Here is a 21,446-nt window from a genome sequence, read left to right as displayed (position 1 = left end):
ATTAGGGCCATGTCAGACACTGCGTCACAGGTGGCAGAACATGAGGACGGAGAACTTCATTCTGTGGGTGACGGTTCTGATCCAAACAGACTGGATTCAGATATTTCAAATTTTAAATTTAAACTGGAAAACCTCCGTGTATTACTAGGGGAGGTGTTAGCGGCTCTGAATGATTGTAACACAGTTGCAATACCAGAGAAAATGTGTAGGTTGGATAAATATTTTGCGGTACCGACGAGTACTGAGGTTTTTCCTATACCTAAGAGACTTACTGAAATTGTTACTAAGGAGTGGGATAGACCCGGTGTGCCGTTCTCACCCCCTCCGATATTTAGAAAAATGTTTCCAATAGACGCCACCACAAGGGACTTATGGCAAACGGTCCCTAAGGTGGAGGGAGCAGTTTCTACCTTAGCTAAGCGTACCACTATCCCGGTGGAGGATAGCTGTGCCTTTTCAGATCCAATGGATAAAAAGTTAGAGGGTTACCTTAAGAAAATGTTTGTTCAACAAGGTTTTATATTGCAACCCCTTGCATGCATTGCGCCGATTACGGCTGCAGCGGCATTCTGGATTGAGTCTCTGGAAGAGAACATTGGTTCAGCTACTCTGGACGACATTACGGACAGGCTTAGAGTTCTTAAACTAGCTAATTCATTTCGGAGGCCGTAGTACATCTTACTAAACTTACGGCGAAGAATTCAGGATTCGCCATTCAGGCACGCAGGGCGCTGTGGCTAAAATCCTGGTCAGCTGATGTTACTTCTAAGTCTAAATTGCTTAATATACCTTTCAAAGGGCAGACCTTATTCGGGCCCGGGTTGAAAGAAATTATCGCTGACATTACAGGAGGTAAAGGCCATGCCCTGCCTCAGGACAAAGCCAAGACTAGACAGTCTAATTTTCGTTCCTTTCGTAATTTCAAAGCAGGAGCAGCATCAACTTCCTCTGCACCAAAACAGGAAGGAGCTGTTGCTCGCTACAGACAAGGCTGGAAACCTAACCAGTCCTGGAACAAGGGCAAGCAGACTAGGAAACCTGCTGCTGCCCCTAAAACAGCATGAATTGAGGGCCCCCGATCCGGGATCGGATCTAGTGGGGGGCAGACTTTCTCTCTTCACCCAGGCTTGGGCAAGAGATGTTCAGGATCCCTGGGCGCTAGAGATAATATCTCAGGGATACCTTCTGGACTTCAAATACTCTCCTCCAAGAGAGAGATTTCATCTGTCAAGATTGTCAACAATCCAGACAAAGAAAGAGGCGTTTCTACGCTGCGTACAAGAGCTCTTGTTAATGGGAGTAATCCATCCAGTTCAACGATCGGAACAGGGACAGGGGTTTTACTCAAATCTGTTTGTGGTTCCCAAAAAAGAGGGAACTTTCAGACCAATCCTGGACTTAAAGATCCTAAACAAATTCCTAAGAGTTCCATCGTTCAAAATGGAGACTATTCGGACAATTTTACCTATGATCCAAGAGGGTCAGTACATGACCACTGTAGATTTAAAAGATGCTTTCCTTCACATACCGATTCACAAAGATCATTATCGGTACCTAAGGTTTGCCTTCCTAGACAGGCATTACCAGTTTGTGGCTCTTCCATTCGGATTGGCTACAGCTCCAAGAATCTTCACAAAGGTTCTGGGTGCTCTTCTGGCGGTACTAAGACCGCGGGGAATCTCGGTAGCTCCATACCTAGACGACATTCTGATACAAGCTTCAAGCTTTCAAACTGCCAAGTCTCATACAGAGTTAGTGCTGGCATTTCTAAGGTCACATGGATGGAAGGTGAACGAAAAGAAAAGTTCACTCGTTCCACTCACAAGAGTTCCCTTCCTGGGGACTCTTATAGATTCTGTAAAAATGAAGATTTACCTGACAGAGGACAGGCTAACAAGACTTCAAAGTGCTTGCCGCACCCTTCATTCCATTCAACACCCGTCAGTGGCTCAATGCATGGAGGTAATCGGCTTAATGGTAGCGGCAATGGACATAGTACCCTTTGCACGCTTACACCTCAGACCACTGCAACTGTGCATGCTAAGTCAGTGGAATGGGGATTACTCAGACTTATCCCCTTCTCTGAATCTGGATCAAGAGACCAGAAATTCTCTTCTATGGTGGCTTTCTCGGCCACATCTGTCCAGGGGGATGCCTTTCAGCAGACCAGACTGGACAATTGTAACAACAGACGCCAGCCTTCTAGGTTGGGGTGCCGTCTGGAATTCCCTGAAGGCTCAGGGACAATGGAGTCAGGAGGAGAGTCTCCTGCCAATAAACATTCTGGAATTGAGAGCAGTTCTCAATGCCCTCCTGGCTTGGCCCCAGTTGACAACTCGGGGGTTCATCAGGTTTCAGTCGGACAACATCACGACTGTAGCTTACATCAACCATCAGGGAGGGACAAGAAGCTCCCTAGCTATGATGGAAGTATCAAAGATAATTCGCTGGGCAGAGTCTCACTCTTGCCACCTGTCAGCAATCCACATCCCGGGAGTGGAGAACTGGGAGGCGGATTTCTTAAGTCGTCAGACTTTTCATCCGGGGGAGTGGGAACTTCATCCGGAGGTCTTTGCCCAAATACTTCGATGTTGGGGCAAACCAGAGATAGATCTCATGGCGTCTCGACAGAACGCCAAGCTTCCTCGTTACGGGTCCAGATCCAGGGATCCAGGAGCAGTCCTGATAGATGCTCTGACAGCACCTTGGGACTTCAGGATGGCTTACGTGTTTCCACCCTTCCCGTTGCTTCCTCGATTGATTGCCAGAATCAAACAAGAGAGAGCATCAGTGATTCTAATAGCACCTGCGTGGCCACGCAGGACTTGGTATGCAGACCTGGTGGACATGTCATCCTGTCCACCTTGGTCTCTACCTCTGAAACAGGACCTTCTGATACAGGGTCCCTTCAAACATCAAAATCTAACTTCTCTGAAGCTGACTGCTTGGAAATTGAACGCTTGATTTTATCAAGACGTGGGTTTTCTGAGTCAGTTATTGATACCTTAATACAGGCTAGGAAACCTGTTACCAGAAAAATTTACCATAAGATATGGCGTAAATACCTATATTGGTGTAAATCCAAAGGTTACTCTTGGAGTAAGGTTAGGATTCCTAGGATATTGTCTTTTCTACAAGAAGGTTTAGAAAAGGGTTTATCTGCTAGTTCATTAAAGGGACAGATCTCAGCTCTGTCCATTCTGTTACACAAACGTCTGTCAGAAGTTCCTGACGTCCAGGCTTTTTGTCAGGCTTTGGCCAGGATTAAGCCTGTGTTTAAAACTGTTGCTCTACCATGGAGTTTAAACCTTGTTCTTAATGTTTTACAGGGCGTTCCGTTTGAACCCCTTCATTCCATTGATATAAAGTTGTTATCTTGGAAAGTTCTATTTTTAATGGCTATTTCCTCGGCTCGAAGAGTCTCTGAATTATCAGCCTTACATTGTGATTCTCCTTATTTGATTTTTCATTCGGATAAGGTAGTCCTGCGTACTAAACCTGGGTTCTTACCTAAGGTAGTTACTAACAGGAATATCAATCAAGAGATTGTTGTTCCTTCTTTATGCCCAAATCCTTCTTCAAAGAAGGAACGTCTACTGCACAACCTGGATGTAGTCCGTGCTCTAAAATTTTACTTACAGGCAACTAAGGAATTTCGACAAACGTCTTCTCTGTTTGTCATTTACTCTGGGCAGAGGAGAGGTCAAAAAGCTTCCGCTACCTCTCTTTCTTTTTGGCTTCGTAGCATAATTCGTTTAGCTTATGAGACTGCTGGACAGCAGCCTCCTGAAAGAATTACAGCTCATTCTACTAGAGCTGTGGCTTCCACTTGGGCCTTCAAGAATGAGGCCTCTGTTGAACAGATTTGCAAGGCTGCAACTTGGTCTTCGCTTCATACTTTTTCCAAATTTTACAAATTTGACACTTTTGCTTCATCGGAGGCTATTTTTGGGAGAAAGGTTCTTCAGGCAGTGGTTCCTTCTGTATAAAGAGCCTGCCTATCCCTCCCGTCATCCGTGTACTTTTGCTTTGGTATTGGTATCCCAGAAGTAATGATGACCCGTGGACTGATCACACTTAACAGAAGAAAACATAATTTATGCTTACCTGATAAATTCCTTTCTTCTGTAGTGTGATCAGTCCACGGCCCGCCCTGTTTTTAAGGCAGGTAAATATTTTTTAATTTATACTCCAGTCACCACTTCACCCTTGGCTTTTCCTTTCTCGTTGGTCCTTGGTCGAATGACTGGGAGTGACGTAGAGGGGAGGAGCTATATGCAGCTCTGCTGGGTGAATCCTCTTGCACTTCCTGTTGGGGAGGAGTAATATCCCAGAAGTAATGATGACCCGTGGACTGATCACACTACAGAAGAAAGGAATTTATCAGGTAAGCATAAATTATGTTTTATACAAACCTGCACACATGCACATGTTCCTACATATATGTATAACACATCTTTATACAAACCTATACGCATTCATACGTTTCTACATATATGTATAACACATCTTTATACAAACCTATACGCATTCCTACATATATGTATAACACATCTTTATACAAACCTATACGCATTCCTACATATATGTATAACACATCTTTATACAAACCTACACACATACATACGTTCCTACATATATGTATAACACATCTTTATACAAACCTATACGCATTCATACGTTTCTACATATATGTATAACACATCTTTAAACAAACCTACACGCATTCCTACATATATGTATACCACATCTTTATACAAACCTTCACGCACATGAACACATTCTTACATATATGTATAACACATCTTTATACAAACCTTCACACACACGTACACGTTCCTACATATATGTATAAAATTACACACGCACGCACACACACATACATTCCTATGTATATGTATAACATTACACACACAAATGCATACATACATTCCTACATATATGTATAACATTACACACACACACATGCATACATACATTCCTACATATATGTATAACATTACACACACACATGCATACATACATTCCTACATATATGTATAACATTACACACACACACATGCATACATACATTCTTACATATATGTATAACATTACACACACATGCATACATACATTCCTACATATATGTATAACATTACACACACACACATGCATACATACATTCCTACATATATGTATAACATTACACACACACACACATGCATACATACATTCCTACATATATGTATAACATTACACACACACACATGCATACATACATTCCTACATATATGTATAACATTACACACACACACACATGCATACATACATTCCTACATATATGTATAACATTACACACACAAATGCATACATACATTCCTACATATATGTATAACATTACACACACACACATGCATACATACATTCCTACATATATGTATAACATTACACACACATGCATACATTCCTACATATATGTATAACATTACACACACACACGAATACTTTCATACATATATGTATAACATTACACACACATGCATACATTCCTACATATATGTATAACATTACACACACACACACACACATGCATACATTCCTACATATATGTATAACATTACACACACACACACACACACACACACATGCATACATTCCTACATATATGTTTAACATTACACACACACACACATACATACTTTCATACATATATGTTTAACATTACACACACACATGCATACATTCCTACATATATGTAGAACATTACACACACACACATGCATACATTCCTACATATGTGTAAAACATTACACACACACATACATATTTTCATACATATATGTATAACATTACACACACACACACATACTTTCATACATATATGTAGAACATTACACACACACATACATATTTTCATACATATATGTATAACATTACACACACACATACATACTTTCATACATATATGTATAACATTACACACACACGCATACATTCCTACATATATGTATAACATTACACACACACACATGCATACATTCCTACATATACAGGGAGTGCAGAATTATTAGGCAAATGAGTATTTTGACCACATCATCCTCTTTATGCATGTTGTCTTACTCCAAGCTATATAGGCTCGAAAGCCTACTACCAATTAAGCATATTAGGTGATGTGCATCTCTGTAATGAGAAGGGGTGTGGTCTAATGACATCAACACCCTATATCAGGTGTGCATAATTATTAGGCAACTTCCTTTCCTTTGGCAAAATGGGTCAAAAGAAGGACTTGACAGGCTCAGAAAAGTAAAAAATAGTGAGATATCTTGCAGAGGGATGCAGCACTCTTAAAATTGCAAAGCTTCTGAAGCGTGATCATCGAACAATCAAGCGTTTCATTCAAAATAGTCAACAGGGTCGCAAGAAGCGTGTGGAAAAACCAAGGCGCAAAATAACTGCCCATGAACTGAGAAAAGTCAAGCGTGCAGCTGCCAAGATGCCAATTGCCACCAGTTTGGCCATATTTCAGAGCTGCAACATCACTGGAGTGCCCAAAAGCACAAGGTGTGCAATACTCAGAGACATGGCCAAGGTAAGAAAGGCTGAAAGTCGACCACCACTGAACAAGACACACAAGCTGAAACGTCAAGACTGGGCCAAGAAATATCTCAAGACTGATTTTTCTAAGGTTTTATGGACTGATGAAATGAGAGTGAGTCTTGATGGGCCAGATGGATGGGCCCGTGGCTGGATTGGTAAAGGGCAGAGAGCTCCAGTCCGACTCAGACGCCAGCAAGGTGGAGGTGGAGTACTGGTTTGGGCTGGTATCATCAAAGATGAGCTTGTGGGGCCTTTTCGGGTTGAGGATGGAGTCAAGCTCAACTCCCAGTCCTACTGCCAGTTTCTGGAAGACACCTTCTTCAAGCAGTGGTACAGGAAGAAGTCTGCATCCTTCAAGAAAAACATGATTTTCATGCAGGACAATGCTCCATCACACGCGTCCAAGTACTCCACAGCGTGGCTGGCAAGAAAGGGTATAAAAGAAGAAAATCTAATGACATGGCCTCCTTGTTCACTTGATCTGAACCCCATTGAGAACCTGTGGTCCATCATCAAATGTGAGATTTACAAGGAGGGAAAACAGTACACCTCTCTGAACAGTGTCTGGGAGGCTGTGGTTGCTGCTGCACGCAATGTTGATGGTGAACAGATCAAAACACTGACAGAATCCATGGATGGCAGGCTTTTGAGTGTCCTTGCAAAGAAAGGTGGCTATATTGGTCACTGATTTGTTTTTGTTTTGTTTTTGAATGTCAGAAATGTATATTTGTGAATGTTGAGATGTTATATTGGTTTCACTGGTAAAAATAAATAATTGAAATGAGTATATATTTGTTTTTTGTTAAGTTGCCTAATAATTATGCACAGTAATAGTCACCTGCACACACAGATATCCCCCTAAAATAGCTATAACTAAAAACAAACTAAAAACTACTTCCAAAACTATTCAGCTTTGATATTAATGAGTTTTTTGGGTTCATTGAGAACATGGTTGTTTTTCAATAATAAAATTAATCCTCAAAAATACAACTTGCCTAATAATTCTGCACTCCCTGTATGTATAACATTACACACACACACATACATACTTTCATACATATATGTATAACATTACACACATACATACTTTCATACATATATGTATAACATTACACACACACATACATACTTTCATACATATATGTTTAACATTACACACACACACATGCATACATTCCTACATATATGTATAACATTACACACACACACACACACATACATACTTTCATACATATATGTATAACATTACACACATACATACTTTCATACATATATGTATAACATTACACACATACATACTTTCATACATATATGTATAACATTACACACACACATACATACTTTCATACATATATGTTTAACATTACACACACACACACATACATACTTTCATACATATATGTTTAACATTACACACACACACACATACATACTTTCATACATATATGTTTAACATTACACACACACACACACACACACATACATACTTTCATACATATATGTATAACATTACACACACATACATACTTTCATACATATATGTTTAACATTACACACGCACATTCATGCATTCCTACATATATGTATAACATTACACACACACACATGCATACATTCCTACATATGTGTATAACATTACACACACATACATACTTTCATACATATATGTTTAACATTACACACGCACATTCATGCATTCCTACATATATGTATAACATTACACACACACACACATGCATACATTCCTACATATATGTATAACATTACACACACACACATACATACATACTTTCATACATATATGTATAACATTACACACACACATACTTTCATACATATATGTATAACATTACACACACACACATGCATACATTCCTACATATATGTATAATTTTACACACACACACATGCATACATTCCTACATATATGTATAATTTTACACACACACACACATGCATACATTCCTACATATATGTATAACATTACTCACACACACACATACATACTTTCATACATATATGTATAACATTATATACACACATACATACTTTCATACATATATGTATAACATTATATACACACATACATACTTTCATACATATATGTATAACATTATATACACACATACATACATTCATACATATATGTATAACATTACACACACATGCATACATTCCTACATATATGTATAACATTATATACACACACACATACTTTCATACATATGTATAACATCACACACGCATACATTCCTTCATATATGTATAACATTACACACACGCATACATTCCTACATATATGTATAACATTATATACACACACATACATACATTCCTACATATATGTATAACATTACACACACACATACATTCTTACATATATGTATAATAGTACACACACACACGCATACATTCCTACATATATGTATAATATTACACACACACACACATGCATACATTCCTACATATATGTATAATATTATATACACACACATACTTTCATACATATGTATAACATCACACACACGCATACATTCCTTCATATATGTATAACATTACACACACGCATACATTCCTACATATATGTATAACATTATATACACACACATACATACATTCCTACATATATGTATAACATTACACACATACATACATTCTTACATATATGTATAATAGTACACACACACACGCATACATTCCTACATATATGTATAATATTACACACACACACACATGCATACATTCCTACATATATGTATAACATTATATACACACACATACTTTCATACATATGTATAACATCACACACACGCATACATTCCTTCATATATGTATAACATTATACACACACAAATACTGCCTTGCCTTATGTTCTGTTGAAAACTCTGTTCTGACTCTCCCAGCAGATCTGTATTGTTATCACTGGCATGTTGTGTCAGTGAGGAAAGATTTACTGAGAAGTAGAAAGCTGCATTAAGGCTGTAAAGCCTATCTGACTATAAAGAGAATTAACTAGAATATCAGAGAGGTGTAGTACATAAGCGAGAGGGGAGGGGCAGGTGATTGTGCTCTGCTCAGGCTAACATAAATCTTACGTATGCCCCTGGCCATATTATTTTACATTCTCACAAGGACAACGTAGTCCAGATGACAGCCATACATCTGTAAAAACTCACTGGAGAATGTAGTAGTGTGACGTCGACATAAAATATGGCGTGTGCTGCGTTTAATTTGTGGTATATTGCAGGGATGATGGTGCATTCCTGGAGCAAGTCACAGACCCATACAAATATGTTACTATTCCCTTATGTGCTGAAACCAGTCAGCAGGCACTTGATTGTGTAAATATATTAAAGGAAGTCTGGAAGTTTTCAGTTTATGTAATTGTCTCAAAGTGACCCCCCTGAATTTACTGCCGTTATTTAGTGAGAGGCGATGTGTTCCGCTTGCAGTTTTATGTGTTTTATCATTTGTTTTTCTCTAGTTCTTAGATTCCTTGTTCATAAAAAGCTGAGGTTGGTCAGTGTATTTAGTCACCATTACAGGCCTGTTATGATGATTAATTAGTGATATCTTATTTTGCATGAATTCTCTATCAGTGTGTTTACGTATATACAGTATGACTGCTGCTGAGTATTCAGTGACTCTCCTGTTGTTCCCACAGCACAGCGATTTCCTCGTGCTACAGCCGCGTCTACCAATCCTTGGCCAATCTCATCCGCTGGTCTGACAAGGTGATGCTGGAGGGGGTAAACTGTGAGGATAAAGAGGTGGTGGCTACGGTCAAGGCTGTCATAAAGGCTGTGCTGGATGGTGTGAAGGTGAGAAGGACATATTAAAGTAGAATAATTTGCTTTTTTATTTAAAAAAAAAAAGGTGTGATATTAACTTTTCTCTCCAGTCTATGGATTGTGTGCACGTCAAACACATTCAAGCCCTGAAGGGAAAGTGTTAAACCCAGGCATGTGTCTGGCGGTCTGCGCATTTCCTCTGGGGAGGCACAGCTGGGGTTTGTATCTGTAAGGTCATCCAAACACTAAATGAATTCACATATTTGGGAGTGTTCCAGGCCTCCTCCTATCATACACAGCTGTAACGATTTCATGCTGCTGTTTTTCCTCACCCATTAACCTGACGACGAGGTTTTGTGACACTTCTGAAGCACACATTACTGCAAGAAGTGGCCTGGTACAACACTTCTAGCCTCATGGTGGGCGAACAGAATCTCAGCTTGACTCCTTTTAGGACTCCTCCCGTCACGCACTCTTCTTTAGTCTTACACTGGAATTGAACAAGCGCTAGAAATGCGCCGGGTTTTTATTCCAGCATGCTATATTGTGTCCTCTGTACAAAATGGGGAAGTTGAAAAGAAGGCATTGTTCAGGGCTTTTGCCTGTGTGTGGGGGCTGGGCTTTACCTGCAGCTTTTTATGAAGGCAAGTTTAATCTGTATTCGTATTATATCGCCTTTTATTGTGCATTATACCACTGGAGCCCTACCTAAGTTGCAGTGTAGTCCATGATGGACTGATAGTGCCTGGTTCCCCAGCCAGAGTGACAGCATACGGACATGGTCATCTAAAAAAAAAAAAAAAATTGTAATCTTGCTCAGGACAGGATTCCCAGCTAGTTATAGTAGGGCTTTACAAACCTGGGAACCACTGGCACCTAGCGTTTTACCCCGGCTCCTAACATTTGGGGTTATTCTCCATATATCTATATACAAATACCACTGTCTGGCTCCTGAATATTCTTACTGGTTCCTAACTTTTAAACAGATTTCTTAACCTCTTACTGTAATAATATATATATATTAAAAATTGCTATCTTGCTTAGATCTTGGTCCTTAACCAGAGTGACCATTTGGGACCCAGAATTAAAAAATATATAAGCTGCAATGTTAGGCAGCACATTATCTCCAGACATATTGACGCTATAGGGGCCCTGGAGACAAATGTCCTATAAAAGAGCAACCTCCATAGTCCTTCCTCAGCCCACTGTATGCCATTATTTCTTGTTCCCAGAGCATCATACAGAAGGTGCAGTATGATGGTAACTAATGTTTAGGAGCTATTGGCACCCTGTCTCATGAAGTTCTTCTGACTGTAGCAGATAAAAACTGTAAGGCTGCACAATAGAGGACCAACAAAAGAGATGAGGATGTGAGGCGTCATTCTGTAGAAATAGTTCTAAAGATGCAACAACCGCATGGGGAAGGTTATCACTTAAAAGGACATTAAACACATTGTATTTGCTTGTCTTTCTAATGGTAATGAGAGCCCGCGATCCTTACTGTTGGGAATAACATCACCTGGCCACCAGGAGGAGGCAAAGACACCCTATACCAGAGTTTAGTAATCACTCCTACTTCCTCTTCTTTTTTTGCCTCGTCAATGGAGAATTAATGTACAGAGATGCTGTTAAAGTTATGAAGAATTTCAGATTTATTTTCTTTCATTGGATAGTTCCTGAAAGAAGAATAAAGATTATTCTTCTCCTTGTTGGAGCTGAGTCACAAGCCATGGGTGTTGCAAGGTAGTTCCTTAGTCTCCTCCTGCTGGACCAGATTGGTCACTCTTATGATTTCTGTCCCTCTGTTTGTTACAGTTCTGGGCAGATGTCTTGGTGACAGTCCCCTGTAGAGTGGATCTGTTGGAGGGTGAATACCTTTTCCTGGGGTCCTACTCCTGTTACTCTCATATACTTAGTGCTGGGGTTGCTAACTTTCTGCTAACAGCAAACTAAGCACCTGTTCCCACTATGATTAAGGTGTTGGACACTTTGAGGGGACACACACAATGTACCTTAGGGGTCCTATTTGGTATGAGGGGTATGCTTTTGCCCACTTTGGTCTTTGCTTTACAATCGGCAGCACAGTGAGCAGCCCGGCTATTTTTCCCCCCCTTGCATTATTCCCCCAGTGCTCAGTTACTTGGTGTGGAGCGCAGAGTCATTTAGACATATTTAACAGCTTGCATACTCCCCTCAATGCTCCCATTATGTTTAGTAATGTACTGAACCCTGGGGTATTTTCAGGGCTGTCTTCAGTCAGGCCACATGACCTTGCAGTGGTGGAATTAGGCGGGTTCTCTTTGCGGCAGTTTTCTGTTTGGTACGCTTTCCTACCCGTCTGTTTTTGTGTGGTCGGATCAGGGATGTGAGTTGCAACTCCCTTCAGGCCGACACATATCAGGTTCAGGAGGGGGTGAGACACATGTCAGAGCAGGGGGTGCTTAATATTTAAATATCTCCATTATATTTGTTGTTTATATATTGGGCACATTATTATATTTGTGCTTAGTGCACATAATTTTTGGATCGTTTTCCCTTCAGGGAACATACGGCGAGATTACGAGATTTGCGTTAGCCTTAAAAAGCAGCGTTGAGAGGTCCCAACGCTGCTTTTTATCTAACGCTGGTATTAAAAGTTTGGCAGGTAGAGGCTCACCGCTCACTTTTCTTCCGCGACTTTTCCATACCGCAAATCCCCTTACGTCAATTACGTATTCTATCTTTTTAATGGGATTTGGCTAACGCTGGTATTACAAGTCTTGGAGAAAGTGAGCAGTAGAGCCTCTACCTCCAAGACTCCTACCGCATTTAAATGTCAGTAGTTAAGAGTTTTATGGGCTAACGCCGGAACATAAAGCTCTTAACTACAGTGCTACAAAGTACACTAACACCCATAAACTACCTATGAACCCCTAAACCGAGGCCCCCCACATCGCAAACACTATAATAAAATTATTTAACCCCTAATCTGCCGACCGGACACCGCCGCCACCTACATTATACCTATGAACCCCTAATCTGCTGCCCCTAACATCGCCAACACCTACATTATAGTTATTAACCTCTAATCTGCCCCCCCCCCCCCAACGTCGCCGCCACCTACCTTCACTTATTAACCCCTAATCTGCCGACCGGACATCGCCGCCACTATAATAAATGTATTAACCCCTAAACTGCCGCACTCCAGCCTTGCAAACACTATAATAAATTGAATTAACCCCTAACCTGCCGTCCCGAACATCGCCGCCGCCACCTACCTACAATTATTAACCCCTAATCTCCCGCCCCAACGTCACCGCTACTATTATAGTTATTAACCCCTAAATCTAACCCTAACACCCCCTAAGTTAAATATAATTTAAATACATCTAAATAAAATAACTATAATTAAATAAATTAATCCTATTTAAAACTAAATACTGACCTGTAAAATAAACCATAAGATAGCTACAATATAATTTAATAATTAATTTTAATAATTTATTTTAACTAGGTACAATAGCTATTAAATAGTTAATAACTATTTAATAGCTACCTAGTTAAAATAATTACAAAATTACCTGTAAAATAAATCCTAACCTAAGTTACAAATACACCTAACACTACACTATGAATAAATTAATTAAATAAATTAAATACAATTAGCTAAAATAAAATACAATTAAATAAACTAAACTGTTACAAAAAAAACAATCACTAAATTACAAAAAATAAAAAAAATTACAAGAATTGTAATCTAATTGCACCTAACCTAAGCCCCCTAATAAAATAAAAAAGCCCCCCAAAATAATAAAATTCCCTATCCTAAACTAAATTACAAAGTAATCAGCTCTTTTACCAGCCCTTAAAAGGGCTTTTTGCAGGGGAATTGCCCCAAAGTAATCAGCTCTTTTACCTGTAAACACCCCGACTCTAAAACCCACCCGATCCCCCCTTAAAAAAAACTTAACACTACCCCATTGAAGATCACCCTACCTTGAGCCGTGTTCACCCAGCCGGGCACTACTGGTCATCCGATGCGGCAGAAGAGGACATCCGGACCGGCAGAAGTCTTCATCCGATCGGGGCAGAAGAGGTCCTCCAAGAGGCAGATGTCTTCATCCAAGCGGCATCTTCTATCTTCAATCAACCGGAGCGGAGCCATCTTGAATTCAGCCGACGCGGAGCCATCCTCTTCTTCCGATGTCCTAACACAGAATGAAGGTTCCTTTAAATGACGTCATCCAAGATGGCGTCCCTCGAATTCCGATTGGCTGATAGGATTCTATCAGCCAATCGGAATTAAGGTATGAAAAATCCGATTGGCTGATGTAATCAGCCAATCGGATTGACGTTCAATCCGATTGGCTGATTGGATCAGCCAATAGAATTGACCTCACATTCTATTGGCTGATCCAATCAGCCAATCGGATTGAACTTCAGATTTTTCCTACCTATATTCCGATTGGCTGATAGAATCCTATCAGCCAGTCAGGTAAAAGAGCTGATTACTTTGGGGCAATGCCCCGCAGAAAGCCCTTTTAAGGGCTGGTTAAAGAGCTGATTACTTTGTAATTAAGTTTAGGATAGGGAATTTTATTATTTTGAGGCCTTTTTTATTTTATTAGGGGGCTTAGATTAGGTGTAATTAGATTAAAATTCTTGTAATATTTTAGATAATTGTATTTAATTTATTTAATTAATTTATTCATAGTGTAGTGTTAGGTGTATTTGTAACTTAGGTTAGGATTTATTTTAAAGGTAATTTTGTAATTATTTTAACTAGGTAGCTATTAAATAGTTATTAACTATTTAATAGCTATTGTACCTAGTTAAAATAAATACAAAGTTGCCTGTAAAATAAAAATAAATCATAAGATAGCTAAAATGTAATTATTAAATTATATTGTAGCTATTTTATAGTTTATTTTATAGGTAAGTATTTAGTTTTAAATAGGATTAATTTATTTAATTATAGTTATTTTATTTAAATGTATTTAAATTATATTTAACTTAGGGGGGTGTTAGAGTTAGGTTAGACTTAGGTTTAGGGGTTAATAACTTTATTATAGTAGCGGCAACGTTGGGTGCGGGAGATTAGGGGTTAAGAAATGTCGGTAGTTGGCGGCGACATTGGGGGGGGCAGATTAGGGGTTAATAAAACTTACTATAGTGTTTATGAGGCGGGAGGGCAGCGGTTTAGGGGTTATAGGTTCATAGGGATAATGTAGGTGGCGGCGGTGTCCGGAGTGGCAGATTAGGGGTTAATAATTATAATGTAGGTGTCGGCAATAGCGGGGGCGGCAAATTAGGGGTTAATAAGTGTAATATTAGTGGTGTTTAGACTCTGGGTTCATGTTAGGGTGTTAGGTGCAGACATAACTTTTATTTCCCCATAGGAAACAATGGGGCTGCGTTAGAAGCTGGACGCTGCTTTTTTGCAGGTGTTAGGTTTTTTTCCAGCCAGCTCAACCCCATTGTTTCCTATGGGGAAATTGTGCACAAGCACGTTTAGCCAGCTTACCGCTGACTTAAGCAACGCTGGTATTACAGTGAGAAGTGGAGCTAAATTTGCTCAACGCTCACTTTTCTGAGGCTAACGCAGCCATTCAGAAAACTTGTATTACCAGCGTTGGCTTAAGTGAGCGCTGGAAAAAAAAGGCTCGTTAGCCCCGCAGGTCTTTACCGACAAAACTTGTAATCTAGGCGATAATTTCTCACTTTTCTCAGAGTGACTGGACATAGGTCTTTTTCTAAGAAAAGGGGGACTCTTGCACTACACTCATTTCTCTTTGTAGGGGAGTGCTGAGACTGAAGTAATGGAAGAAATCCCTTTTGAGAAAAGTTCCTCAGGCATTTCCTTTTCTTTAGATAAATGTTTACTGTACTTTACAGTTTGGGGTCATTTGAGAGCACAGGGAGTTTGGTCTCCTCAAGAAGCACTTCTTCCTATCAATGTTCTTGTACTCAGACAAGAAGAAACAGAAGCGCCACATGGCCCAATATTGTCTGGTCCAGAAGATAGATATATGTATATATGCAATATAAACTCACATTTGAGAAAGCACCTCAGGTAGTGCTATAGCAGCAGTCTGGGATTTCTAATAGTCACCCAGGGGACCAATCTCCGGTATAGGTGTGGTGTCTAGATGAACAACATAAAAGGACATAGGTGCCTATATGGCCTAGTATTGTCTTGACACAGGTGAGTCAGTAAGTTATTGGAAAGGTACTCACATTTGTTGTAGCATCTCCTTTGATGCTATAGAGGCAGGATGGGATCAATATGGTCACCCACCAGACTTAATCAAAGGCCTGCTGGACACCAGGAAATACAGAAACCACCAGTAGTTCGAAAAGAGGCCCAACACCAGGGACTCCTCTCAAAAAAGGATATGTGGCAGAAAAAAGAGATGATAGCAAGTGTCCCAATAAAAAGTTTTATTAAAATGATAAAAACAAAGCAACGCGTTTCTCAGCACTAAGCTGTTTCATCAGGCTTTATCATATTGAGGCGTGTATATCAATTGGCTACTTAGCATTACCCTGACAGGATATCTGATATATCCCCTGATAGGGCGCCCCCTCCTATTTTTTTGCATATTTCTTGTACTCAGAGTGATCTTTATTGCTCTTAATCTGTGACCATCTCTTCGCTCTGACCCATTTATAAATTTCCAATCTGACAAAGTCACTGCAGTGGCATACATAAACCATCAGGTGGGTACTCACAGCTCCCTGGCAATGGAGGAAGTGTCTCGCATATCATCATGGGCAAAGACAAATCTTTGTTCAATTTAAGCCATCCACATCCCAGGAGTGGACAACTGGGAAGCAGACTTTTTGAGCTGCCAGACTCGCCACCCAGGGGAATGGTCTCGCAATCAAGAAATTTTCAACCAGCTGATAGTTTGCTGGGGATGGCCAGAGATAGATCTGATGGCTCAATTACAAGCTCCCACGCTATGGCTCCAGAGAAAGGAATCAAAAGGAAGAGTTCATCTATGTTCTGACAGCCCTGTGGCATTATCAGCTACACTATTTAATTTCCTCCAATTGTACTTCTTCCTCGAGTGATTGCTCTTCTGAAGCAGGAGGGAGTCTCTGCTATCTTGGTAGCCTCAGCATGACCTTGATGAACTTAGTATGCTGGCTTGGTTAGACCTTCCACTTCAACAGGACCTGCTTGACCAAGGGTCGTTCTTTTATCAAAATTTTCAGTCTCTCAACTAAACTGCGTGGAAGTTGAACGCTTGATCATATCTCAGAGAGGTTTTTCTAAGTCTGTCATTGATACTTTATTTCAGGCTTGTAAGCCTTTTACTAGACAGATCTATTACAAGGTATGAAAGGTATACCTTTCCTGGTGTTTTAGCATGGTTTTTCATGGCATCCAGTGAGAATCCTTTGATTTTACAATTCCTTCAGGAATGTTTAGACAAGGGTTTGTTGGCCAGTTCTATTAAGGGTCAGATGTCTGCCCTTTCAGTTCTTCTACACAGGCTTGTTGCCTGATATCCAATCCTTTGTTTAGGCACTTGTTAGGATTAGACCAGTTGTTAAACCAACTTCTCCTCCTTGGAATCTCAACCTGGTTCTCAAGGCTTTACAATCTCCTACATTTGAACCAATGCTTTCTTTGGAAATTAAGATATTATCTAGGAAATTGTTATTCCTTTTGGCAATCTCTTCGACGAGAAGTGTTTCTGAATTGTCTGACCCTCAGTATTTGATCTTTCATCAGGATAAAGCAGTTCTGCTTACTGTGTCTGTTTTCTTACCGAAAGCTATTTCGGAGGATAATATTAACAGTGAAATTGTTGTTCCTTCTCTCTATTCGAACCCTAAGTCTTTAAAGGAACGACTCTTATATAATCTAGATGCGGTTTGGGCTTTAAAATTCTATGTACATGATACTAAAGTTTATCTTCCAATTTATTTGTTTTATTTTATGGTAAGAGGAGGGGTCTGAAAGCTTCAGTTTCTTAGTCCTTTTGATTCAGGAGTTTCAGCCGTATGGCTTACTTGAAGGCAGGTCAGCTTCTACTCTAATCACTGCTCATTCTACTCGCTCAGTTTCAACTTCCTGGGCCTTTATAAATGAGGCTTCTGTAAAACAGATCTCGAAAGCTGCTACCTAGTCATCCTTGCATACTTTCACTAAATTCTATAATTTTGATGTTTTTGCCTTGTTTGATGCAGCTTTTGGCAGAAATGTTCTTTATATGATAGTTCCTAATAAATGAAGGCCTGCCGTTTTCTTTTCTGTTTTTCGTGGACTCCACAGCTTGGGTATTGATTCCCAACAATAAAGATTGTGGACTCTCACTACCATTAGAAAGAAAGCATAATTTATTTTTAGCTGATAAATTCATCTCTTTCTTGGTAGTGAGAGTCCATGAGCCCACACACAATTATTTTTGGTTTCTTTTTTCGTTTTGGTATTCCTGGTTTGTAGCTCTCTAACCTATGATATTTCTTGCTACTTTCTGTCCTCAGCTATGCAGTACTAGGAGGGAAGAGGAGGTAGGAGGGATTATTAAACTCTGGTATAGGGTGTCTTTGTCTTCTCCTGCTGGCCAGGTGATGTAATTCCCAACAGTAAGGATTGTGGGCTTTCACTACCAAAAAATAAATAAATTTATCAGGTAATTAAAAATTATTTTATTACTAGAGCATACAGGGCTTTATTTAGTTGTTCCCACTTACATTAGTACTCATGTCTATCAGTTAACATTTCCCAGTTTTAGGGGTGTATGCCCCCAATTATTTTTTCTTCCATGTGCCAACTTACTCCGTCTGTAATTCATTTTCCTCAGTCTTAGTTATTCTCTCCGCCAGTGATTTGTTTCTTTACGGGATTTCTCTTGTTAAGTGTGTTCAGTCCACGGGTCATCCATTACTTATGGGATATATTCTCCTTCCCAACAGGAAGTTGCAAGAGGATCACCCAAGCAGAGCTGCTATATAGCTCCTCCCCTCACAAGTCATACCCAGTCATTCTTTTGCAACCCTCAACAAAGAAGGAGGTCGCGAGAGGAGTTGGAGTTTTTTACTTAATTATTCTTCAATCAAAAGTTTGTTATTTTAAATGGCACCGGAGTGTGCTGTTTTTTCTATCTCAGGCAGTATTGGGAAGAAGAATCTGCCTGCGGTTTCTATGATCTTAGCAGACGTAACTAAGATCCACTGGCTGTTCTCGACATTCTGAGGAGTGGGGTAACTTCAGAAAATGGGAATAGCATGCGGGGTCCCCCGCAAATGAGGTATGTGCAGTACAATATTTTCTGGGAATGGAATTGACTAAGAAAACACTGCTGTTACCCATATGATGTAAGTACAGCCTTAAATGGAGTAGTAGCGACTGGTATCAGGCTGATAAATGTATGCGCAGTTGAGTTATTTTCTAGGGACTAGAATTTGACTGAGAAAATACTGTTAATACTGAAATAAATGTATGAGCCTTAACTGCAGTAGAAGCGACTGGTAGCAGGCTTAGTGATAACTTTGCATAACACTGGAAAAGTTGTTTTTAAAACGTTTACTGGCATGTTATTCGTTTTGTGAGGTACTTTGGTGATAAATCCTTTTTGGGCATGATTTTTTTCCACATGGCGAACATGTTTTTCTGCATAGAAACCGTTATATCAGGTCTCCCACTGTTATATGAGTGGGAGGGTTTTTTTTTTTTTTTTTAGCGCCTTGTTGCGCAGTTAAAATTCTAGCACAGTCTTCCTGCTTCTTCCTCCTTGATCCAGGACGTCTCAATAGAGCTCAGGGGTTTTCAAAATTCGTTTTTGAGGGAGGTAATCAGTCACAGCAGACCTGTGACAGTGTGTTTGACTGTGATAAAAGCGTTAAATCTTAATTGATATCCGTTTTTGAGTATTGAGGGGTTAATCCTCCTTTTGCTAATGGGTGCAATCCTCTGCTAATTAATACATTTACCGTTAAGAATTGTTGACTATAACTGAATTAGTTCATTGTTATTCAACTGTGTTTTTGATAAGCGCTGCAGCGTTTTTTATATTGCTTGTAAACTTATTGAAAGTAATTTCCAAGCTTGCTAGCTTCATTGCTAGTCTGTTTAAACATGTCTGATACAGAGGAATCTGCTTGTTCATTATGTTTAAAAGCCGATGTGGAGCCCAATAGAAATTTCTGCAATGTGTACAAGACCTCTTAGTGATGGGAGTGATCCACCCAGTTCCGCGAAAGGAACAAGGGCAAGGGTTTTACTCAAATCTGTTTGTGGTTCCCAAAAAAGAGGGAACCTTCAGACCAATCTTAGACTTAAAAATCTTAAACAAATTCCTAAGGGTTTCATCGTTCAAGATGGAAACCATTCGGACCATCCTACCCATGATCCAAGAGGGTCAGTATATGACCACAGTGGACTTAAAGGATGCCTACCTTCACATACCGATTCACAAAGATCATTATCGGTACCTAAGGTTTGCCTTTCTAGACAGGCATTACCAGTTTGTAGCTCTTCCCTTCGGGTTAGCTACGGCTCAGAGAATTTTTACAAAGATTCTGGGTTCGCTTCTGGCGGTACTAAGACCGCGAGGCATAGTGGTGGCTCCGTACCTAGACGACATTCTGATTCAAGTGTCAAGTTTTCAAAAGTCTCATACAGAGATAGTTCTAGCATTTCTGAGGTCACATGGGTGGAAAGTGAACATGGAAAAGAGTTCTCTGTTTCCACTCACAAGGGTTCCTTTCCTAGGGACTCTTATAGATTCTGTAGAGATGAAGATTTACCTGACGGAGTCCAGGTTATCAAAAATTCTAAATGCTTGCCGTGTCCTTCATTCCATTCCAAGCCCATCAGTAGCTCAGTGCATGGAAGTAATCGGCTTAATGGTTGCGGCAATGGACATAGTGCCATTTGCGCGCCTGCATCTCAGACCGCTGCAATTATGCATGCTAAGTCAGTGGAATGGGGATTACTCAGATCTGTCCCCTTTACTGTATCTGGACCAGGAGACCAGGGATTCTCTTCTCTGGTGGTTGTCTCGGGTTCATCTGTCCAAAGGAATGACCTTTCGCAGACCAGATTGGACGATTGTAACAACAGATGCCAGCCTACTAGGC

General features: G+C 39.9%; 1 protein-coding gene across 6 annotated transcripts in view; it reads left to right on the top strand.

Moving 5' to 3' along the window:
* Positions 1-21,446, top strand: part of RAPGEF1 (Rap guanine nucleotide exchange factor 1) — a 270,865-nt gene that overhangs the window by 94,459 nt on the left and 154,960 nt on the right. For all 6 annotated transcript variants that reach the window (XM_053695533.1, XM_053695530.1, XM_053695528.1 and 3 more), the window contains exon 4: positions 10,244-10,400. In XM_053695533.1, the coding sequence (XP_053551508.1) occupies positions 10,244-10,400 (157 nt within the window). The remainder of the gene's footprint in view (positions 1-10,243; positions 10,401-21,446) is intronic.

Source organism: Bombina bombina, chromosome 12, assembly GCF_027579735.1.
Source record: "Bombina bombina isolate aBomBom1 chromosome 12, aBomBom1.pri, whole genome shotgun sequence".
Taxonomy (NCBI): Eukaryota; Metazoa; Chordata; class Amphibia; order Anura; family Bombinatoridae; genus Bombina; species Bombina bombina.
The sequence above is the reverse complement of the archived record's forward strand: the minus strand, read 5'-3'. Positions and strand labels throughout refer to the sequence as shown.